Below are 21,371 nucleotides of genomic sequence, written 5' to 3'. Positions count from 1 at the left end.
GTTTTTCTTCTTCTTCGGCACGACAGTCCACAAAATAAATAGCAAACTGTTTTATTGTGTTTTTTTTCTATACACATTTTGTATGAAGACTCAGAACAATGGTGTCATGTTAGAAATGTAGTCTGAAATGTACACGGTATTCACAGGGGGGAACAAAGAAACGCACACATGCACGTGCACAGTCACGCTACAGTCACGCGCGCACTCAAACCCGACGTCATCACGCCGCGTCAATCAACCGCTAACACCGTTAAGATGGAAAAGAACGGATTTCCTTTGCAGAAACACCTCATTTGACTTTTTAGACTTCAGGGTGCGTGAGAGACTGCGAGAACGTCCTCATGCTCATCTTTGGGGTCCGCGTGGAGAAGCTGCGGTACAGCACTGTTGTTGTTGACTTGAACCTGCGATGTGCTTTGCTAAGCCCCGCCCCCCGGCTTTACCGCCACCAACCTGTGATGACGTCACGAGTAACGAACCACGGACGTCTCAGAGGAAAGCTAAAGGAACAGAAGTGCTCTGGAGACGTAAATGTCCCTCCAACGTTTCCGTTATGACGTCTGCGTTTGAGGGCGGGACTTAGCGAAGGGTCAATTCATCCTCTTTGCCCGAGTTAGCTGGAAATAGTTGAATTTGACTAATTTGGTTACTTTTTCAATGTTTTTTTTAAGTGTTTCAGCTATTTCCTTCTGTACAATTGGAGGCTCAAAAAGGGGGCGGGAACTTGAAAACCTGAAATCATGTTTGTCCCTTTGATGGCTAATAAACCGACACGAGTGACACTGTCAGTTTGAGGAATGATACTTTTCACAAACTGTCTGATTTGTATGTTTTACTGGGAAGGACATTCATGTGGGATCAGCATCTGTTGAGGCCCTTGATGAGGAAACATCTGCACAACCACTAGAGGCCAGTGTTGCTCCACTGGGAGGAGCCCTGTGAGCCTGCTGCTTCCCGGGGGACAAACTCATCATCTGCGTGTTTTGTCTCAAATACCATTTTAAAGGGGGGGGACTGAACGTTAGTAACAGCTCACACAACACAGAGTGCAAAACTCCATCCACACAAAGCGCATCAACGTGGCGTTCAATGTCCCGCCCTCGGGGGTCACCTCTGGTGAAAAGCTCGCAGTAGAACCGTCATTTGGCTCTTTGCTCAATACGCCCACAACACACAAAAATATATGTTCCATTTTACTTCTCTAATTCTTTTATTTCACAGGATGGCATGAAAATGTGCTCGAAGGGAAGCTCATCACGCTGCTCATCAAAGCGTGAGTGGGCTGATGAAGGCGTGATTGATTGAGTGAGCAAACGGAAAAAGCATTACAGTTGGTTTTGCCTCCACACCCGAGTCACCGGGGCGTAGCCGACCCTGCCGCTGCGGCTGCTCCTCAGGCCCAGGTACTGCCTCAGCAGCTGGTTCACCCGCTTCTGACTGTTCCACTTGCGGGCAGATTTCCGGACGCCTATGAAGCCGCCGTAGCGCTTCTGCAGGGGCCTCATGGACGAGCCGATCAGCTTCCTGTATCCGTGGCGCCCCCTCTGAAAGCCGCCAAAGCGCTTGGACAAGGTGACGGCCCCCGAGGCCTCCTGCCCTCTCAGCCCCTCCTGCTGGCCGTCGCTCCCCACGTTCCTCTCCTCCCTCGGCATCCCCTCGCCGTCCGACAGACTCGGATGCCAACCGAGCGGGCCCTCCTCCCCCTCCTCCTCCCCCTCCTCCCCCTCGGAGGATTCCAGCAGCGATGAGTCATACGGGGCGCTGCGCTGCTCAAAGGGCGCCCCGTCCTGCTCTGCGGCGGCGGCGGACTGCGGCAGCTGGCTGTCAGGGTTCATGTCCAGATAGGTGAGCTCCAGCCCCTCTCCCGTCCTGCCCAGCACAGCGCCCCCTCCAGGGAGGGAGGGGCGGCGGGACAGTTTCACGGCGCGCTGACACACCTCCCAGGTGAACGAGGAGGAGACGCCGCCCTCACACTCCAGAAAACACACCTGGGGAGGCAGGAGAGAGAGGGTTAGGGTCAACCTGTGTGAGCAGTCCGCCTGAGGCCTGAGGAGCAATTGAAGACCTGGTCCGCGGGTGTAGCTGCTCTTTAGTTTTGCTGCTGGGGCCCTTTGTGTCTCAGCAACGCAGCTCAGTATCAGTGCATTTGTTTGCTGCTCAGAACATTGAAGGTTAACAGAAGTGTGGCTGATGGGCGTCTGAACCAATTAGACGGAGCCGAGGTACAAACAGAATCAATTTAAATTTAGACACAAAAGCCTTATTTATATACCTAAGTGTACCTACTGCCACTATGGTTATTAGTATTAGTCACATGACTATTACCGTCATCGTAATCCAACGTCTCTTTGGTGGTGGTTGCATCTGAAGGGGGTGGTCTCCTTTATACCTCGCCTACTATTAACATTTGAATCATTTATTTCATATTCAGTGAACGGAGTGTGCATCTGTTACGTCGTTTATTGTGTCCACGTGACATCTACCACATTGTGTCCATCTTGGAAGAGGCTCTCCTTAAAGTTCCTGTGTTGGTTCTTCCCGTGCTGACGGGAGGGTCTCGGTACAGAGGATGTTGCATGTGTACAAACCCTCTGAGCAACGTGGTTCCTACTAAACAAAATTAAATGAATTGTATTTTCTTAAGTCCAACATTGATGAGCATAAGGTCCACGGTATCATTAATAAGGTAATTTCCTGTGAAATGAACTTTCTGTTACTATTGTGCCGCCGGCTGCGAGCACACCAGAGAGCAGCCTCAGACCGCAGTGCCGCGTGCGTCATGTGAGTTATTGATACGAGAAGGCGTGTGTGTCCATCATCTTGTAAAAGTCACATCCAGTTCTGCAAAAATGACTGACAGCACATGATTGGGTAAAAAATGACAAATTAGTTTGAAGGATAGCAGGCAAATTACTGGCGTTTTCCAGCTCGGCTCTTCAACTTCTGCTAATGAAACGTTACTGCTGTTAAAATGACATTCATGGTATTTTTTTATATATGATGGGTTGTGCAGTTTTAATGACCTTCCTGTCCTGTTTTCGTCACGCCTGTCAGATGAGCTTCGAGCCTGAGAACTCACATCCCTTCACTAGTGTGGAGGAGAGGACGTATGAAGAACATCTGAAGTTTGTTGCCTCAGCCATCTGGGTTATTCTTATTTTCATTGTTTGTTTGATACTAAATGTATCACCCCGCCCTCAGAAGACCCCGACGCGTCGCGTTGTGGTCGTACAGAGGTTACAGGTTGTGCGCACACATCTCTTCTTACCCCGTCTTATAAAGCTCCCGAGTCCTCCAGGTTCAATTTCAGTTTGAGGTAAGGCGCAGATCCCATTTACTCATCAAATTTTGCATAAATGAGATAAATTGCATTGTTATCGGAAAACCTGCTCACATCAAAGCTCTGGGGGAAGAGGGAGTTCCGCTGCGAATCTATCAGCGGAAATTAATTATCCATCGTAAATGAAATGCGCACACTGGGGGATTCTCCCCGTCGGATCAATGGAGCAATCTAAGAGAGTTTATGAGTGAGTGAGTTAATTTACACCGGGTGGAAAAGCCCTGAGAACATTCCTGGTGAGACTGAAGGGTTTTCAGGAGAGAAGAGTTCAGGACGGGACTCATGCATGAAGCCCGGATGGGGACCTTTGTCCCGCGCTCTGCTACCCGTCCAATGAAGGAATCCGGATGGGTTCCACAGCTCCAGCTAGTGGCCAGAGCCCCCCCCCCCCCCCCCCCCCCGTGGGTGACTGTTGGCCCTGAGGGCCAGAAGATCACCTCCTGGTGCCATCCAGAAGATCACCTTCTGGTGCCATCCAGAAGATCACCTCTTGGTGCCATCCAGAGGATCACCTCCTGGTGCCATCCAGAGGATCACCTCCTGGTTCCATCCAGAAGATCACCTCCTGGTTCCATCCAGAAGATCACCTCCTGGTGCCATCCAGAAGATCACCTCTTGGTGCCATCCAGAAGATCAACTCCTGGTGTCATCCAGAAGATCACCTCTTGGTGCCATCCAGAAGATCAACTCCTGGTGTCATCCAGAGGATAGCCTCCTAGTGTCATCCAGAAGATCACCTCCTGGTGCCATGCAGAAGATCACCTCCTGGTGCCATCCAGGAGTCCTTACACATGAACGGGTGACGGCCATGTCGATGTTGCCTCATAGTTCCCTCTGAGGTACTTTGATGATGAGACCTTAGAAATAAAAAGAAGCCTTTAAGAATTCTACTACTCTCCGGTTGCCTGAAGAACTTTGAACATCTGTAGGAGACACACTTTAAACTACCTCAGTATGAACCCACCTGTGTCGGGTTGTAAAGCGTCGGTCAAACAAACCATCTTGTTGAATAAGGAATATTTTGAAAAGACTCCGAGTGGAACTTGTAACGCCCCCCATGACGCGTCCAGACTGACCAGCACTGCCTGGATATGACGCGTAGGAGGGCGCCGTGATGCGGCGGCGGTTGTCGTGACAGCGTCAGGCTCACAACCCTAAACTAGCTCAGTTCAGTCTCAACAGGAATTCTGTCTATATGGGACAAATTACAATTTAGGCCTGACTGGTGCTGATGTGAGAACCAGCGTGCCCTCGTCGTGTTGATTGGGGGTGTGGAGGTCGGGGTGGTGGGCTGACGTGTAACACGTTGGTCACGTGGGCGTCTCAAGCTCAACACAAGCTTACAATCAGCATTTGCTTCTAGTTGGTTCACCATATTTGACCATAACCACCACGCTGTGGTTTCCCCCCCCCTGTGGATCTGAACCTCATCTGAGTAGAATCCATCTCCGAAACGGATATACAAGGTCCTTTCAGAGCAGAACTGCATTACCCATCTCCGACATCTCAGCCGAACTTGTACTTAACGAACGCTCTCGTGTCACAAAAGACAAAGATGGTCACAGTCACCAAGATGGCTAAGATCCCAAACTCCAGGAATCAAAGTAGCTGATGGCGTCAGAGGGACTGCGTCCTCTTATATACTGAACGTACGTCTCACTCTCTGTGTTTAAAACAAGCAGACCCATTCTACTGCGCCTCTTACATCACTATTTCATTGGTTCATTATGTATTCTCAGTATCACTGATCTGGTTAGATGCTTTTACCTTTCGTTTCAGTGGTTTTCTGATGGAACAATCTTGCTTTGTTGACAGTGAATGCATTTCTTTCAGTCCTATTATTTGAAAACGCATAGATGGAGGAGGCACAACATGTTGCTTCAATAAAAATTCAACATGTACAATTTGGGCAAATTGGACAATTTTGTTGGGTGACAGTTTTCCAAAGTGGGTTGTGACTGAAAGTTTGAGAAGCACTGCTCTACAGGAATAAGTTGTGCATATATATATATATATATATATATATATTTATATATATAAAGCTGCTCAGGATTATTTAAGACATTGCTGTAGTCGACAATTACTAGCACAAAAGTTGGATTTACTCTTAAGATTAACATTTGGCAATGAGTGGAGTCCTTGGAAGGGATGATGCTATGAAATGGTGTGTGTGTGCGTGCATGCGTGCGTGCGTGCGTGCATGCGTGTGTGTGTGTGTGTGTGTGTGTGTGTCACATACGCTCGCCGGCGGTCTGCAGGGGAAACAATGGAATTACTGAGTTCCATCTGGGGCTCAACAGGAAAGCGGCGAACACAATGAGGAGCTGATAAAATGTGTCAGTCACCAGCGTGACCCGGGCCGATGGTACCGAGCAGCAGTCCATTACAGAGTTCTATCACCGCTCCCCAAAAGGTCCCAGCTGTCTCTCTCTCTGCATCATTATGGGCTAAATTAGCCGTCCCACAGCTACTCGTGGACGCCCACGGACTATTTCTACCCGCCGCTGTCTGGGGATGCTGCGGTTCGCTGCTGGAGCTCGAGGGCTTCGCGTCGCCGTAGAAGCTGGTACCTTCGTGTCGGTCTCACGGCACAAGGGATGGAGACGCTTCCAGCACGACGCGCTTCCTGTCTGGTTGCAACGGAAACTGTTGGGAGTTTATTCTTACTTTCCCTTATATGAAGACTGTTGTTAGTGTTTATTCCCTGAACATCAAGCATTACTCCTTTAAACATTCACCTTGATGAAGATACCGTGTGTCACGGTGTGGTTTTATTTAGTAGTTTTCTGCTTCTTGTCTCCCCGGGTAACTTCACTTCCTGCCTTGTCCTGTCATCCCCTGTGATTGTCTGATTGTTTCCACCTGTGTCCAATCACCTGCACCTCCCTAGTGTATTTAAGCCGTGTGTGTCTCTTGTCACTTGTCGCGTCATTGTTTGTCGTCCTGGATGTTCCTCGTCCCTGTCTTTCGTCCTCGTCCCTGTCTTTCGTCCTGGATGTTCCTCGTCCCTGTCTTTCGTCTTCGTCCCTGTCTTTCGTCCTGGATGTTCCTCGTCCCTGTCTTTCGTCTTTTTGCTTTTTGCCCGTTTGAGTCCTGCCCTCCCACGCACCCCTGACACTGTGTGCAATGACACTTTCAGTATGTTAGCATATGGATGCTAGCATTTAGCATTATTAAAACGTGTGTGATTATGAATAGTGTTATAATTGTAGTTTGTGTCTTTTTATATTAGTTATATTAATATGTTAGGTTAATAACCTACATGAATAAAACTGATCGTATATAAGTCATTTAATGAACAATGGACTCTTAAACCTTCCTTGATGGATTTCTTCCATGTCAGGATGTATAAAAGCCCTGCAGGGCAATTATTTTGGTTTTGATCATATAAACTGAGTTGAACATAATGGTTAAGGTGTTTTGATGATTTAAGATGTATTATTATTAATAAAGTGCATTCGCTATTACACGGTTTACACAAATAAGCTTTGAAAAATTAGCTTTCTTTGCACAAGAAACAATAATCACATTTTCCTTAACACAGTCCAACAAAGTGCACAGCAACGCGTCAACGTGCCAAAGCTCTTATTGTGTCCCTCCGACACAAAGACAGACACCCGTCCGGGCGGCGCTGCCCCACGCTGGCACACGGCAGGAGGGCGGGTGGGTTAGGGTTAGGGTTACAAACACTCACCAAGGCGTTGAAGGCTTGCGGCAGCTGCTGCTGCTGCAGGAGGGCTCCGCAGGCCACGCACTCCCCCTGGCAGTCGCCGCGTCCGGGGGTGAAGACACTCGCCAGCAGCACCAGCAGGTACCACACAGGGATCTTCATCGCTCAGCTCAGCGACACGAGCAGCTTGCAGCAAGGGGAGAGGCTAAAAAAAAAAAGGGGGTCACCAGCTGGAGAGTCTGGAGAATGAGGCCTTCTGGGACGTGGCTCCAGCCTGCGGGGGAGAAAGCAGACGGGGGGGGGGGCATCAGTCCCACTTTCTAGGCATCGAGTCAAAGCGTTGGGGGTGGACGATGTGAACGGGTTGGCGAGACGTCTGAGACCGCGAAGTGAGCGGAGGGGGGTCAAGGCCTCGCAGGCTGCAGCCCAAATGAGCACATCTGGCCTGGCGGCCGTACCAACTCAACTCGGCAGCAAACGGTTGCGGATCCAAACAATCTGACCGAACTAATCCACGAGGACCGGACCGTCCCAGCTGCCGAGGAGACCTCAGATGGATGCGAGGGAATGGGAATCTTGTTCTGACGGGTACACTGATGTAAAAACAACAGGTCAGAACTAGTGCCGCTGCACCACGTTCCCCCCCAGGTGTATAAACAGGGACGTGTTGACCTGCCTGCTGAGATGTTTGCTGCAGTGTTCATCTGTAAGCTGCTGACTAAACCCATCTGATAGTGTCATGTTGTCCTGGTGTGGGACCTATAAGAGGGCAGAATAATGACTCAGCCTGCGCTGCATCCGCGACGTGAGGGCTTTGGATGCACGTTAATAACATTCTATTCATTGTATTCATATGAGCTTTTTTGTGATCACTGCTATTAATAAAACGTCCTGCGGTGTCCATCCGGAGCTTTATAATCAGACAAAAGACGTCCATTAGTTCGTCCTCACACACTCACACTGGACTGATGGGATTCAGGCTTTTAGCTAAACAATTTGGGGACGGCGTCGGCTCCTCTCAGGTAAAGCAGCAAATCATCACTGCCTTTTATTTTCACTTCACAAAAGAAACAATAGTTTCTGGGTATTTCAAGGATGGTTTGATGAGGACACACGTAAGAGACACAGCCTTTGTCAAAGACATGTCTCATGGCGATCCGTCCAATCTTAAACTGATTTTGTACCGAATTGACATGGAGAGAAGAGTTGCATTTATTCATTCGTTTCAAGGAGCCCTCAGATTTGTTGAACACGGACAACAGGTGGCCGTTGAGGAGCAGAGCGGTTCACGTCTCTCAGGCAAGGACGCACGCAGCCGCCATCTTGCTTTTGGATGGGAGTCTTCTCTACTGAGAAGGAGGCTGTGAATGAGGCACATCTGTGGCCTCGGCGGGTTTAACGTGATTCACGAGTAACGACGTGAGCGGCTGTCTTCTCCTCAGAAGCTGAATTGCAAAGAGGACCATTAGTACGGGCTGGTGTTCAAATCAGGAGAAGACGCCACAATCATTTACACGCGTAAAAGGTTCATCTGTGGACCTGTTCATGCTGAAACACTGCGCTCATCGGACACAGTAAGTTGAGTTTATTGGCGATGACGAGCTCTCTGGCTGAACACCGGTGCTGTTCTATCTGATGCACCTTATCAGACGATCACCCACCGTTTACCCTGCAATAACATTTCAAAATGGCCGCTTGCGAAGACGGTTGTAGAAGATGTTGTGATGTTCTGGAGGAGGGTTTTCACAGCGGGGCTTCGACCAGAGACCGGACGTGTGTGTTTGGTAAAGGGGGACGGAGGACCAACAGGACATCTCGGCTGCTTCCAAATCCCTTAAAAGTCCCCTCATTTACCAACTGAAGACGGCAGAAACAAGCCAGTGTCACACAGATGCGGCTCCTCGGCGTGCGGTGATTAATGTGGCAGCAGCTGGCGACAGCAGGAAGACGAACGGCTTGACCGAAATCTCAACAACTCTTGCATCTTCTGATCGGAGCCACTTTGAGGCATGAACCCGCTCGTCTCTCTGCTCCGTCCCTGCAACGATAGCGCTCTTGGTCCTGATGCTGACTCTGGGCCGTGTGCAAGGGGCTTATACGTGATGCTCTGAATGGGCCTAATGGGAAACGCCTGAACACCCGGGAGCACCAGGACACAACAATCCGTCCAGCAGAGCTGCATTTAACATATCCTCATTCTTCTCAAATACTAACAACCTCGCCCATTCAAAAGAAGGCTGCCATGAAAGCAGAGACAGAAAATGGACCCTAACAAAAGGCTTGATGTTCCTCTACTTTTAGATTAGTATTTCCATCTTGCACAAATGAATGCTTTTACCCGCTTCGTTCCGAAACAAATACACTCTTATATGCTTCCATTAGAGTTAACTAAGACCCTGAACATGTTTACCAGAGAAGACGCTCTCCCCAGGAAGCAATCAGAGCCTTCATTAAAGGGGCTCCCGTCGCATGCATGTTGTTTTTCTGAAAACAGCTTTTTGTCTGAGTTCAAAGGGATATCTGGAGAAATGTTGAGTGCTTGGATTGGTTCCACTCACTCTTTGCTCGCCTGCATGCGAGAACGCTTCTAATGAACAGATTTGTTCTTAAAGGTGCAGCATCGAGCCGCCAGGTTCAACATCCTCATTCTTCCACCCGGAGCCGGTGTCTGATTAGTCCTCTATAGAAACAACAGCTGGCTCCGTTCACGAAAAACACACAATTCTAAAGAACACACTTATCTTTATACTTTCTGACCCTCTATTTCCACACACCGGTTCATTAACTGCCACCATGGGGGATTAAAGAGGACGTGTTGCACTTCTCTATTATACATGTCTTTAAATCCTACATACGCTTAACTATTCCAACGTTGTCCTGCTTGACGCTGTAATTTAAAACATAATATGATTCCAAAATGTAGTTAGAATACAGGCATTCCTTTGGGTCTGCTATGGAAACATAAGTTCATCTCTACTTATTTGATCCTTCGGGTCAACGACGGCCTTCAGAGATGCGAACAGACTGAACATCACGTGCAAACGTGCAAAGCAAAGGGTATTAATAAATCCACATTAGCGCTGTGATGAAGGATGGAGAGGAGACCAAAGTGTCAAAGTGGAGAGAAGGAACACGGGGCAATGAAGCTCTGACTCAAGCCATCTCCTCCATTAGTCACCTGCATGAGCCGGAGAACACAACACGGCTGCTGATGCAGAGATAACTCCACTTCCTGCCCCGACACTTCCACTAATCTCCCTCACGCATCTGTGGATTATTTTCCCTGTTTAAATCATTTCACCAGTGTGTGGATCTCAGAACTGCTTGATTAAGGACCAGCTGAAGCCAGAAGACGGAAGGCCGGAAGATGTGGTCATTTTTTACTAAAACAATTAAAATTCCTGCTCCACCTATTACTTCTATTAATGGTACCCGCTTTATTCTTTATAACCTGCAGAGATTCGTGAGCGTTTTATTGCCTCACAAATGGCTGGTTGAAAGCGCGTTGATGTGGGATAACGGGCCTATAAAAGACAAGCCTCATCGGACCCGTTCAACATTCATAGTTTTCTGCAGCCCGGTTCTGATACATTTCTCCGGGCGCTCGTGGGAAATCAATACCGTCTCTTCTCCTCGAGGGTTAGTTTACTCAGAAGGAAAACGTAATCCTTCGGTGTTGATGGTTTTCCTCCACCAGGTTTTAAATGCTGGTCTCTTTCATTCTAACACGATATTCTGTTATCTGCTATTATATATATATATTTATTATATATATATATTATATATTCTGATATTCTGCTGCGACTGCTCATGGAAAAGAAAACATCAGCGTCCCAAACCGGGAAAACTCGTGCTGTTTAGATACTGTGGGTGCAACAAACGTCAGTCTCAGCACATCAAACCGGATGCACTTTGGTGTGAGAAACGATATTAAATGATTTCGTAATTTGACTCTATAACCTGAGATTAAAGCATGTATATGCATTATATCTATATATATGCAGGTATATAGTCCAGGAGACAGGGTTTAATAACTGATTATCCACATTCCCGTTGTATTGAGGGGGAGTCAAATATCTCTGAGGCTTCTCAAAGTCGAGAAAATGGAAGAATCCTTGGAAAAGCAGCACAGATGAATATTAACAAACAATCTTTTCCCTCTTCTGATAACCGTGGTTGTTGAATCAACGCTGCAGAGGGCTGGAACCTTAAATGAGAACCACGTTTCCTGCAACACGCCGGTCCTCCTCGCGTGGTGACTCATCACAGGCCTCTCGGCGTGAGGTCATAGGTCATTGATTGCCTGCAATTAGACGTTACCCAAGTAAGACGTTTAAATGTCCAACCCTAATGGAATAATCTCCAGCTTGGTTTGGGGTGATTCTGCTCACCGCAAAGCGCATCGAGGGAACTTCAGTCAGAAAACGAGTCGACTTGGTTTATTCCCTCAATCTCTTGTTCTAAGTCATCTTCAATAAAGCAGCAAGTTAAACTTAGTTGTAACATTTTGGTTGCCAACATCGTTTAATTCATTAACTCATGCCAACTGCGGTTCAAAAAAACCAAGATGGCGACGACCAAAACGCCAAACTCAAAGCGTCCAAACTGCGGTGCACAAACCGATGGGCGACCACGAGCCCGTCTTATACGGAACACCTGAAAGATGCTTCTTCCTTAAACCCAAAACCCAGAACCCAACGCCAACAAGAGGCCTTTGACCACGGGCGTCCTGTCCAAACACAGATAGCGAGTCAGTCACAGCGCAGTCACGCGATCATCTGCAGCCTGCACAGCCCCAGATAAAGAGTGTTCAGACGCCGCGGCGCGGGGAAAGGTGGGTGCCCCCCCCTCGTGTGCAGGACGGGTCCCTGAAATGACTCATCTGAAGGAATGCGCTTAATCCCATTTAGACGCGTCCGCCGCAGCGCCACCGGGTTTCCCCGCGTGGATCCGTTTGCCTACGGGCGCCCGGTTACCACGGAACTGTGCGCAGCGCGGATCACGCTGCAGATACAGCGCAAAGGTCATCGAGGTCGTGGTGATGCTGCCATTAGACGCGCTCTGCCTCAGGGATTCTTTGTGTGTCACTGCATCAGTTTGAAGAAGCTTCCTGGTTATTTTGCTCTGGGAACTCTGGTCTCACGCAGACACAGTCTGATAAACTGCATCTTGTTCTCACCTCATATCCTGCACAGCCCGCAATGCTTCCACATACGTATCAAGGGGAGACGCAACACTCTTCATAGTCTCCAACAGCCATCATATCAGATCAATTGTGCATATCATTGCTATTGTCTTCATACTCGCCGTGTTTCTTTTAATTGGGGAACACATTTGCACCTGCGGGTGGATCCTCCTGCAGCATCTGATGAACTCACACCAGCAGTCCTCTAATTTGGTCCACATGAAGTCCGTCTTTATTGCAGCGAAATAATCTCCCCGCCGTTTGCCCGGATGATGGCCCACTTAGAGCCGAGTGCCGCCTTTTGATTTGCCTCACAACCTGTTTCATATTCTTCATGAGACAAAAGGCGGACGATGTTTGCAGAGAGCAGCATTCACGTCAATCTTGGCTTTCATAAAGGTTGTTTTGCTGTTTAAGAGGCCGTGTGTTTCATGGTGCAGACATACAGCGAAACCAGCAATCACACAACTTAAAAAGGAAATGTCACCGGTCAAAGCGGGAATCAGCTGCTGGGCAAACAAAAGGTTACCATCACAATGGGACCTTTTGCCTTAATGACGCTCTCCGTCCTCAGACGGCGCGGCTGAAATCGTGGGCTGACACGGTGGCATCGCTGATCTGGTTTGCCGTTAAGCTGCGTCGACAACTGCGCTAATCCATTGGACACGGAGCCGGAGGGGAACGGCAATCTAGCAGAGCCAGACAAGCTCGCCACTTTCATCAAGGTGAGGATGGAGGAAGAAATGAGGGGAACTTCTCTCTAACTTTGGCCCGTTTTGCGCAGTACATCATTCTGTGGTGAGGCAGAGGATTTGTTTTTGTGAAATACTGCAAATAGTCTTAATGGATGTTGACCCCAAGTCTAAAAAAAATCATGTAATCAGTTTAATCACAGTGCAGCAGAAATAATAAAAAAGCTGTTATTCGCTGATTAGAGCGAATGCTCATCTTGTACTGGCAAACCACCAACACAGAACATTACGTCGGGTAATTAAAATATGATTATGACTTTTGGCAACAGTTTGAGTAAACCAATTTCAGATTCATATGAAATATATTTACAAAGTTATTATAGTGGTACTATTATTAATATTGAGAGACCTCAACAAAAGGTCATATTTTATTTTTTTACGTGAAAGAAGCACAAAACTCAACGTGCATTGGTTGACTGCAAACACTAAAATGGATTATTCCAGCAAGTCTGGTAGAATGTGAGACTGTAAACATGTTGTAGTCCTCATGAAACATTTCCCCCAGTGAAGTCATCTATCTGTTATCTGTGGATGGCACATTAACCACCCATTTTCTCCCCCGTCTGCGCCACTTTACCGATAATGGGAAAAGATTATGCACATTCATTACCATTATCATTAAAATCACCATTATCATGTGCAAGACATAATAACAGCCTTCAACTGGTGAAACTGGGTAAGACAAAAAAGCTTTTGGCAGCATTTCAATGAAGACTTTGTGTGATGTGTTTAATGTGACATTTAATACTCCGTAATCTATCAAGAGGGCGAAGCATAAAAAACGCTTTCTGAGACGCATTCATTGATATTGTGGTTTTAAAATCAATTTAGCTTTAATTTTTGGTAAAAACGATTTTTTAAATGCCTTTTATATATGAATATATATAATGTGTGTATAATAATATATGTATATATACACATTACTTTATTTTGTATCTTTTTAGCTCAATCTGAATGTTTTTTTAATCTCTTTTCATATTATATACATTTCTACGTAGTCAGAAGGGCCGTAGTTAAGCGTCTTACTGCTCCACGAACACCACTCGGGACTTTGCATCCTGTTAATTAAGTGAGAACCAGGTGCGATGTGCGTACGGACGATGGTGAGTGTGGTACCTTCAGGGACACAATCCATGTGATGAAAAAGAGTTACCTGCAGGTGGGGAGGGTTATTTACAGGAGGCCCCACCTGAGATCAAAACACAGACCAAGGAGAAAACTCCATTGATAAAAGGGGCTTAAGGGGCATGAACGAGTGGTTTCCCCACCAACGTTCCCTCAGGATCTATCAGCCGCTAGTTTGTACATTCACCAGACAACAAGTCGTCTTCTAAACCCCTGCACGCTCCTCCCTTCATCAGCTCTTAACGGCACGACCTCCCCACACAGGTAGACTCACGCTCACGTGAAGGAGAAACAAAGAGGTCACGCTCAAGCACTTCCTTACCTGTGTCTGTGACGTGAAGGTCCTCCGTCAGCTTCCTCCTTCTGCTGCTCACGGGAGACTTTGTGTGGCTCAGCTCGTATCCTTAGGCTGAGGCTTCCAACAACTGAACGCATGCCTCCTCTGAGGCTTCTTATAACGGCACACCCCTTCCCTCCTGGCTCAACCCCCAGCCCCCCCCCCACCAGCGCCATAACCACCACCACTCCCCCCCCCGACATCACCACTCACAGAGAGGAGGGTGGGAGAGGGAGAGAGGAAAAGAGAGCGAGAGAGGTGGATTCCCCCATTCTGTTACGCACCAAACCCCCACACAACCCGTGACCCCGCTCTGCACTGACGTAGCAAGGCGTCACCTACGCCATCGGTTCCGTCTTCACGCAGCCAGCTAATGGGGCTCTAAAAATACGCACCGTCCACCGAGACGTTGAACCAGGATTCCGATGTGTTAGCTGTCCATGAAGAAGACGCAGCCTATTGACACCAAACCGGCTGCCAAGGTCGCGGATGAGCGACAGCAGTGGTCACCCCAGAAAATCCAGTTGAGAACCAGCGAAAGAAGCAGTGGCGAGGAGATGATCACAGGTCGATGAGGCTGTGTGCCGGTGAGGGGGGGGGGGGGTTGTCAGGAGATGGCACCACACCTGAATAGGGGACTTTATACTTCTTTTCAATGAAAGAGAGAACAATGTAGAGCAGTCGATGGACAAAGTCTGGGGCTGCTGATCAGACACAGTCCCAGAAGCTGTCTCTGTGGTGATACAAAGGTAGGACAGACAGGGAAGACAGGGACGTCATTGATATTTGAATTGCAATGTCTGCAGTGCCGCTATGAGAGTGTTGAACGGGGTGGGGGGGCTCGTGGTGTCGGACCTGGGGCGAACTACCATGGAGAGCTGCAGCTCCTCTGCGCTATTGAGCCGACTTGTTGCTGCTCTCTGCTGGTCTGGTTCAACCGCTCTCTCAACGGCGTTTTCAGCCTCAAGCGATTGCTCGCAAATGTTAGAGCGGCGTGAAAGACTAAAGGCTCTGGCGTACTTCAGCAACTGCGTCTGCGCAGTCGTATCGATGCACTCGTTTCACTGCCTGGTTCTAAAGTCTTGCGTGTGTTGCAGAGCGATTCACCGTCAGAACAACAGGTGGAGTCACGTGTTTTGTCAAGCCATAAACGAGGCTTGACGGAGAACACCACCCAAACGAAGAATACCAATGTGTTGTTTCCATGACAAGTCAATCAAATGTTGTGAACACGAGCTGTTCTCTCTCAGCCAGAAGCCCGAGAAGCTAGAAAGTCTTTTTCACACCATTTACCTACTGCAGTGTCCCCAGGTGAACAACAGAACAAGTGCTCAAATACTACGTCTGTGTCCTGGAGAACATGCCTCACAATTCAATGTCCATTTGCCTAATTCATTTTGAAACTGGGCCGGACGTCCCCTTAATGGACCAACATCCACATAACCAGCCGGGTGACGTCCACGAGGAGATCTGTGCTTTGTTCCACAGCGAAGAACACGTCAGCAAACACCCCTCTGGAACCAAAAGTACATTCACAACACCGCGGAACCGCAGGTGTACAACTGCTGACTCATTTCTGCTTTTACACATTTGGATGTTTGAGCAACATTTGGCGCCAATGCAACTACATTTAACTACATTTCACTGGCTCCGTTGAAGCCTTAAACCTGCTGGTGGCGCTAGAGAGAGGAAACCCCTACGGTCACGTGGGGTTCATCCTCCGGGGGCCGCGCATGTCTGTAAAACACGTGCGCTCGTCCAGCGGTTGTTCTTGGCAGCGACTGAGCGAGGCTACCGGACCGGCCTCACGGTGACGGTGTTTCTCTTAGATAAATCACAGCTGCGTCTCTCCAGCCGGGACCCCCTGCTGGGGGCGAGCCGGCATCGGCGTCAGCTCCCTGTGTGAACGCCGCCTCTGAACCCGAGAGTGATGGATGAGTTGGGAAGCTCGCCGGAGCGCTCGGTGCGGCCGAGATAAGGAGGCAAGAAGAGCGGGCGGCCGGCGAGGCGCCTGTCTGTCATTGATATTGCCGTAATCCGCCGGCTGTTGGGTCTGCAGGCGCCTCCTCCGGTCGCCCCCCCGCGGTCGCCCCCCCACGAGCTTTACGCGGCACGTCAGAACCTTTTAGGCCCACTTTTGTTAGGGAGTTTTTTTGTGAACGAAGGCGGCTGAATTATTGTCTCAGAATTTTTGTAATCTATTCAATTCGTGAACAAATGTGACGTTTGAGAGTTTCACTTTGTAAAACACATTTTCAAGGATGAAACGAGTTCAACAGATAATCTTTAAACATCGTTTATTTCTGGCATGTAGAGCTCAATCATTTACCAGTGTAAAAAAAAAAAATCCTCGTTGTTTTAGAGCAAAGCTTTCATCATTCCTTAATTCTCCACAAGGATTAGAAACGCAAATATCCTCCTGTAGAAATGTGGAATTGGTTTCCAAAGGGGAATATCCCAAGATTAAAGCTGGCGGGGGCTCATAACAAGAAACGTATTGGTTTGTATCAATGAAAACATATTAAATAAGGAAAACAGAGAATGATGACTAAAATGTTTCCAGGAAAACATTGCGAGGTGTTTTATATTATTATTATATGACATAAAAGCTGAACTTATTGTGCAATCAGTCAAAATGTCCCAAGACACGTCCTCTGTAATGAACTCAATGAACCCAATAAACAGACACAAGCGCTGTTTCCTCTGGATTTGCATATTCAGTACTTGACTGCTGAGGCCTAAAGGCCAACCGGGAGATTCACTCAAAGGGTCCGGGGGCTTCACTGGGGGCGGGAGGCTTCCCCTCTTCAGACGCAAGTGGCCGATATTAAGAGCAGGGGAGAAAATGACTCTTTCCTTCAGGAACAAAAAAAGTATTTCCATTGCAGAAAGACGCTGACTGTCCCGCATGGAAGAAGAATTACAGGCACCGCGTTGAAACGTGCACCGTCAGCCCCCCGAAAGGAGTTGGATTCCGGAGCAGAAAGCACCGCGCAGTATCTCATGCGTTTGTCCGTATCGATCTCATCGCCCGTCTGGGGGGGGATTTCTCTCTAATGGAAAATAACGCGACGTGAGGATGCACGATCAGACGCCGGGCCGAGCTGCTTACTGACATTTAAGAAGAGCGACTGCTGTGAAATTAAGTGCACAATGCTGAGGAGATGTTTACTCTTTACACGGGGCGGGGGGGGATTAAATGCGAGGGGTTCTGACCTCAATCAAGGAAATAATTACGGTTGCCCCTCTGCTGGTGGACTCCCTAATTAGCAAGCAAAGCCCCCATAGAAACACAATTATAGTCTGGAAACAGAGGTGATTAGAACTATAATTCTTATCAGACTCGACTTTTTTTAAAGGAGGGGATTGCCTGGAATGCTTGATTGAATCTCTCGGAAAAATCAACTCGGGCTCCTCCGAGTGGGTCCCACTAAATATTTCCCTAATACCTTCTCCTGCGCGAGTGCACTCTGCATTACTCCCAGTGTCTGCAGCCAAAGCCAGTGAGGTATGATCATAGAATAGAGGGCATGTGGTTCAAGATAAAGACAAGCCGAGTGTGACTGCCTCCATCTTCCTGGAGTAATGAAGAGGATTCATGATTGGCACTGCTGATAAAAGCTATGGATCACATAATAAGCACTCACACACACACACACACTCACACACACACACACTCACACACACACGCACACACACACACGCACACTTCAGAGACTCTCTTTTTCTTCCTGTGTGCTTCAGTGCAATGAATCACCATGTTTCCTATTATATTCTCTCAGAAGAACTAACGCACACACACGCACACGCACACACTCACGCACACACACACACACGCACACGCACAGGCCGATGCTGTTATCTTTCAACAAGGTTTGCAGCTGCACCACCAAAAAAACGTTGCTACTGATGCAGCAGCAACTCATTGTGTGCGTGCGTTCAGATGGTCTTCTGTGATTAAATGGGCACTGCAGCAACCAGGGAAGTTTGGTCTTTGCACATCCTGTGCTCTTTGTCAATCTAAATGGCTTGATTATACAATTGTCATGGCATGATCGGCCCTTCTGCCCCCCCCATGTGCAGTGAACTGTGCCTCTACCTTCTCTGAGCAAGGGGTATTAAATGTGCCTATAATAATCATACATCAGTAGACATACAAATACAACAGGGCGCGTCTTTAGCCGGTGTAACTCGGTGTATTACGTGTTACGTTAAGATTACATGTTACATGGATCCAATGAGACACACACTCATTCTAACAGGCTCCTCGTTTAGCATCACTTGATTGTTTTAAATATGTCGGCATCTCTTAAAATAAAGGTTTCTTTGACTATCGTCATTCTTTTTGATATCAAAAGTCCGTTTGTATAACTTTAATAAGCACGAGCGCAGCTGCCGCCCACGTGACACCTTTTACCTGTTCAGCCGTTGCACCTGGCGCCGTCTCAAGCGTTTCAATTCTTTCCCCGCCCCCCGGCTCTGACGCCGACCAATCACAACACGGGGCGGAAAGCCCGCAGCCAATCACAGCGCACGTCATTACAAAGCGGGACGCTGTGAATGTGGAAGCGGAAGTCTCTCGCTTTAACTGCTGGAAGTGTTGTTGTTGTTGTTGTTGATCTGCCGTTTTGTTGACTACTAGTAAATAGTTGAGTTGGTAGGAGGACGCAGGACGGGCGGAAGTCTTACGTAACGTGACGGGAGCGTCTTCAGACGACACGTAACTTCTCTCTTATGTAGCCGCGGACACCGGAAACGTGACGTAAGACATCTGGATATTAACGTCACACAGAGAAGCTTCTGCTTCCGCGAGGTAAAGTTTGTCTCTTTGTTAATGTGTGATGATCTGATTAAAGACATAAATGTGCTCGGCTCAGCAGCTCATGCTGTTGTCATCGCACACTATTTATTATTGTTGTTGTTATTATGTGACTCGTCTAAATGGCCTGAAATAAGATGGTTATTTCTGCTTATTTGTGTTTGTATACATGTGAAAGTTTGACTGTAAACTAGCGTTGTCTTTAATTAAATCCAACTGGGAAAGGAAATGTTCCAACTGGTTTGCACGTCAGTCTTTCACGGCGCCAACCCACGCGGCTCTTTGTTAAACGTAACGTGGCGCTTGTTCCCCGCCAGGCCGTGGCCCCTGCGAGCGATGGAGGAGCTGTACACGCTGGAGAGGGAGGTGGGACGCGGCAGCTACGGCGTGGTCTTTGAGGGCCACGTGGCCAAAAGCGGACAGCGGGTGGCCATCAAGCGGCTGCCCTGCAGCAGCCCCGAGTGCATCGAGCTCTACCTGCAGGAGCTGTGGGCCATGAGAGCCACGGCGAGGAGCCACGCCAACGTCATCGCCCTGCACAGCTGCCTCCTGCAGACCGGGCCCCGGGACCTCAAGCCCCTGCGGCCGGGAGCCGTGCCGCTGCGTCTGGTCGAGAGCGCGCTGAAGGGCGCCGTGGTCGGAGCAGCGCGACGCCGGGACGACGCCCCGCGCAGCAGCAGCGGCGGCGGCGGCGTTGTCTCTAGACTTCGGGACTGGACGAACTCGAGTCGAGACCAGACGGAACCAAGTGCGTCCGAGCCCACGACCCCAAAAAGGCTCCCGAGCAGAGGCAGGAAGAGGGCGGCCCCGAGGGAAGAAGAGCCGCCGCCGCCGCCGCCGCCGCCGCGCTGCCTGGCCCTGTGGCTGGTGATGGAGTACTGCGACGGGGGCGACTTGAATCAGTACCTGCTCTCCAGGCCGCCGGACGGCGAGCGCAACCGCAGCGTGGTGCGACAGCTGTGCAGCGCCGTGGCCTTCCTGCACGGTCTGGGCATCACGCACCGAGACCTGAAGCCCGACAACGTGCTGGTGTGCGTGACGCAGAGGGGCCCCGTCGTCAAGGTAGGCGGGCCGCTGTGACGCTAAGGGTCAGATCGCCATTGGGGAGGGATGTCGTGCTGTGTATTTATAGGAAGAAAGGAAATAAATATGACTGTTTTTCATTTAAAAATCGTTTCCCATAAGACCAAAGTTGACGTTTTAGAAGTGTTGTCGGCAGCTGGGATCAGAAGATGCATTTAGCTCTTTGTTGACTTTAAATCATTGAAGCGATTGGAATGAATCGGCGGCGGATTGATTCAGTTCAATGAAGCATCCGCTTTCAGCATGTTACTGTTTTGCGTCCATGTGCCCGTCCCGCCTGCAGGTGGCGGACTTCGGGCTGAGCAAGGTGAGCGGGGGCCCGCTGCGCGGCGAGCCCACCGGCCAGCACTTCTCCTCCACCTGTGGCTCCGACTTCTTCATGGCTCCGGAGGTGTGGGGCGGGCGGGCCTACACGGCGCAGGCCGACATCTTCTCCCTGGGGGTGATGAGCTGGGCCGTGCTGGAGAGGATCACCTTCCTGGCAGAAGGAGCCTCGCAGGAACAGCTGGGTGAGCAGGAGATGAACGCGCTGCGTACACATGGGGGGGGGGGGGGGGGGCTGCTCTAATGGTAACGGGTATAATGGAAGCACTGCACGTGGGGGGCCGGGTTAACCTCAAGTCTTAGTGTGTCATTGAAGTGTCACGTTGCCCCCCCACCAGTCCGAGGTGGAGCAGCGGTCTGATGACGCATCGACTTTGACTTAATCAGCTGGCGCATATTAAACGTGTCACCTAGCGGCAGCACGCCACGGCCGTGGGTCCACGTGGCGCTGGGTGATCGCTTCTAGCGGGTCCGTTTCTCATAATGTGAGCAGACAGCGTGTCGTTCGGCGTTCCGATGAAACGTGCAGCAGGCGACGCCCGCTTCATTTCGCTGTTGATCCCCACCAAGCGCCGCCCCTCGACGCGGCGCCGCTGATCTTTTGCTGGTCGCGTCCTCGCTCAAAGAGCGCTTCGATGCAGAGAGCTGGAAGCCACAAAGCCCGCTTCGACGGGGGCGAGGCGGCGTGGCGTTCCAGTGGCGCTGGGAAGTTTGGATCTGCCTCTCGCTTCTTTTA

General features: G+C 49.3%; 2 protein-coding genes across 13 annotated transcripts in view; one reads left to right on the top strand and one right to left on the bottom strand.

Moving 5' to 3' along the window:
- Positions 1 to 35: 35 nt before the first annotated feature.
- LOC120808056 (uncharacterized) lies at positions 36 to 18,890 on the bottom strand. 2 transcript variants are annotated; one of them, XM_078093934.1, is made up of 3 exons: positions 18,827 to 18,890; positions 7,035 to 7,284; positions 36 to 1,988 (listed from the first exon to the last, which is right to left on the bottom strand). In XM_078093934.1, exons 2-3 carry the CDS (start codon positions 7,170 to 7,172, stop codon positions 1,326 to 1,328), a joined length of 801 nt encoding a protein of 266 aa, XP_077950060.1. In that variant the 5' UTR covers positions 7,173 to 7,284; positions 18,827 to 18,890; the 3' UTR covers positions 36 to 1,325. The 2 variants fall into 2 exon arrangements, with proteins under 2 accessions (XP_077950060.1, XP_040016576.2); XM_040160642.2 differs by lacking the exon at positions 18,827 to 18,890 and adding an exon at positions 14,395 to 14,514.
- A 41-nt stretch (positions 18,891 to 18,931) lies between these two features.
- Positions 18,932 to 21,371, top strand: part of LOC120808530 (kinesin-like protein KIF13B) — a 35,332-nt gene continuing 32,892 nt past the window's right edge. For all 11 annotated transcript variants that reach the window (XM_040161505.2, XM_078093909.1, XM_040161503.2 and 8 more), the window contains exons 1-3: positions 18,932 to 19,222; positions 19,546 to 20,290; positions 20,595 to 20,820. In XM_040161505.2, coding sequence (XP_040017439.2) covers positions 19,565 to 20,290; positions 20,595 to 20,820 — 952 coding nt within the window. In that variant the 5' untranslated portion in view covers positions 18,932 to 19,222; positions 19,546 to 19,564. The remainder of the gene's footprint in view (positions 19,223 to 19,545; positions 20,291 to 20,594; positions 20,821 to 21,371) is intronic.

Source organism: Gasterosteus aculeatus, chromosome 18 (assembly GCF_964276395.1).
Source record: "Gasterosteus aculeatus chromosome 18, fGasAcu3.hap1.1, whole genome shotgun sequence".
Classification (NCBI taxonomy): domain Eukaryota; kingdom Metazoa; phylum Chordata; class Actinopteri; order Perciformes; family Gasterosteidae; genus Gasterosteus; species Gasterosteus aculeatus.
Note: the sequence above shows the minus strand (reverse complement) of the source record. Positions and strands in the feature narration are given on the sequence as shown.

Bases quoted from the DNA above. Each gene is read 5' to 3' on its own strand.
- LOC120808056 (XM_078093934.1), bottom strand. From the start codon at position 7,172: ATGAAGATCCCTGTGTGGTACCTGCTGGTGCTGCTGGCGAGTGTCTTC. The intron at 1,989-7,034 runs GTGAGTGTTTGT...CTGCCTCCCCAG, and splicing joins CGCAAGCCTTCAACGCCTTG to GTGTGTTTTCTGGAGTGTGA.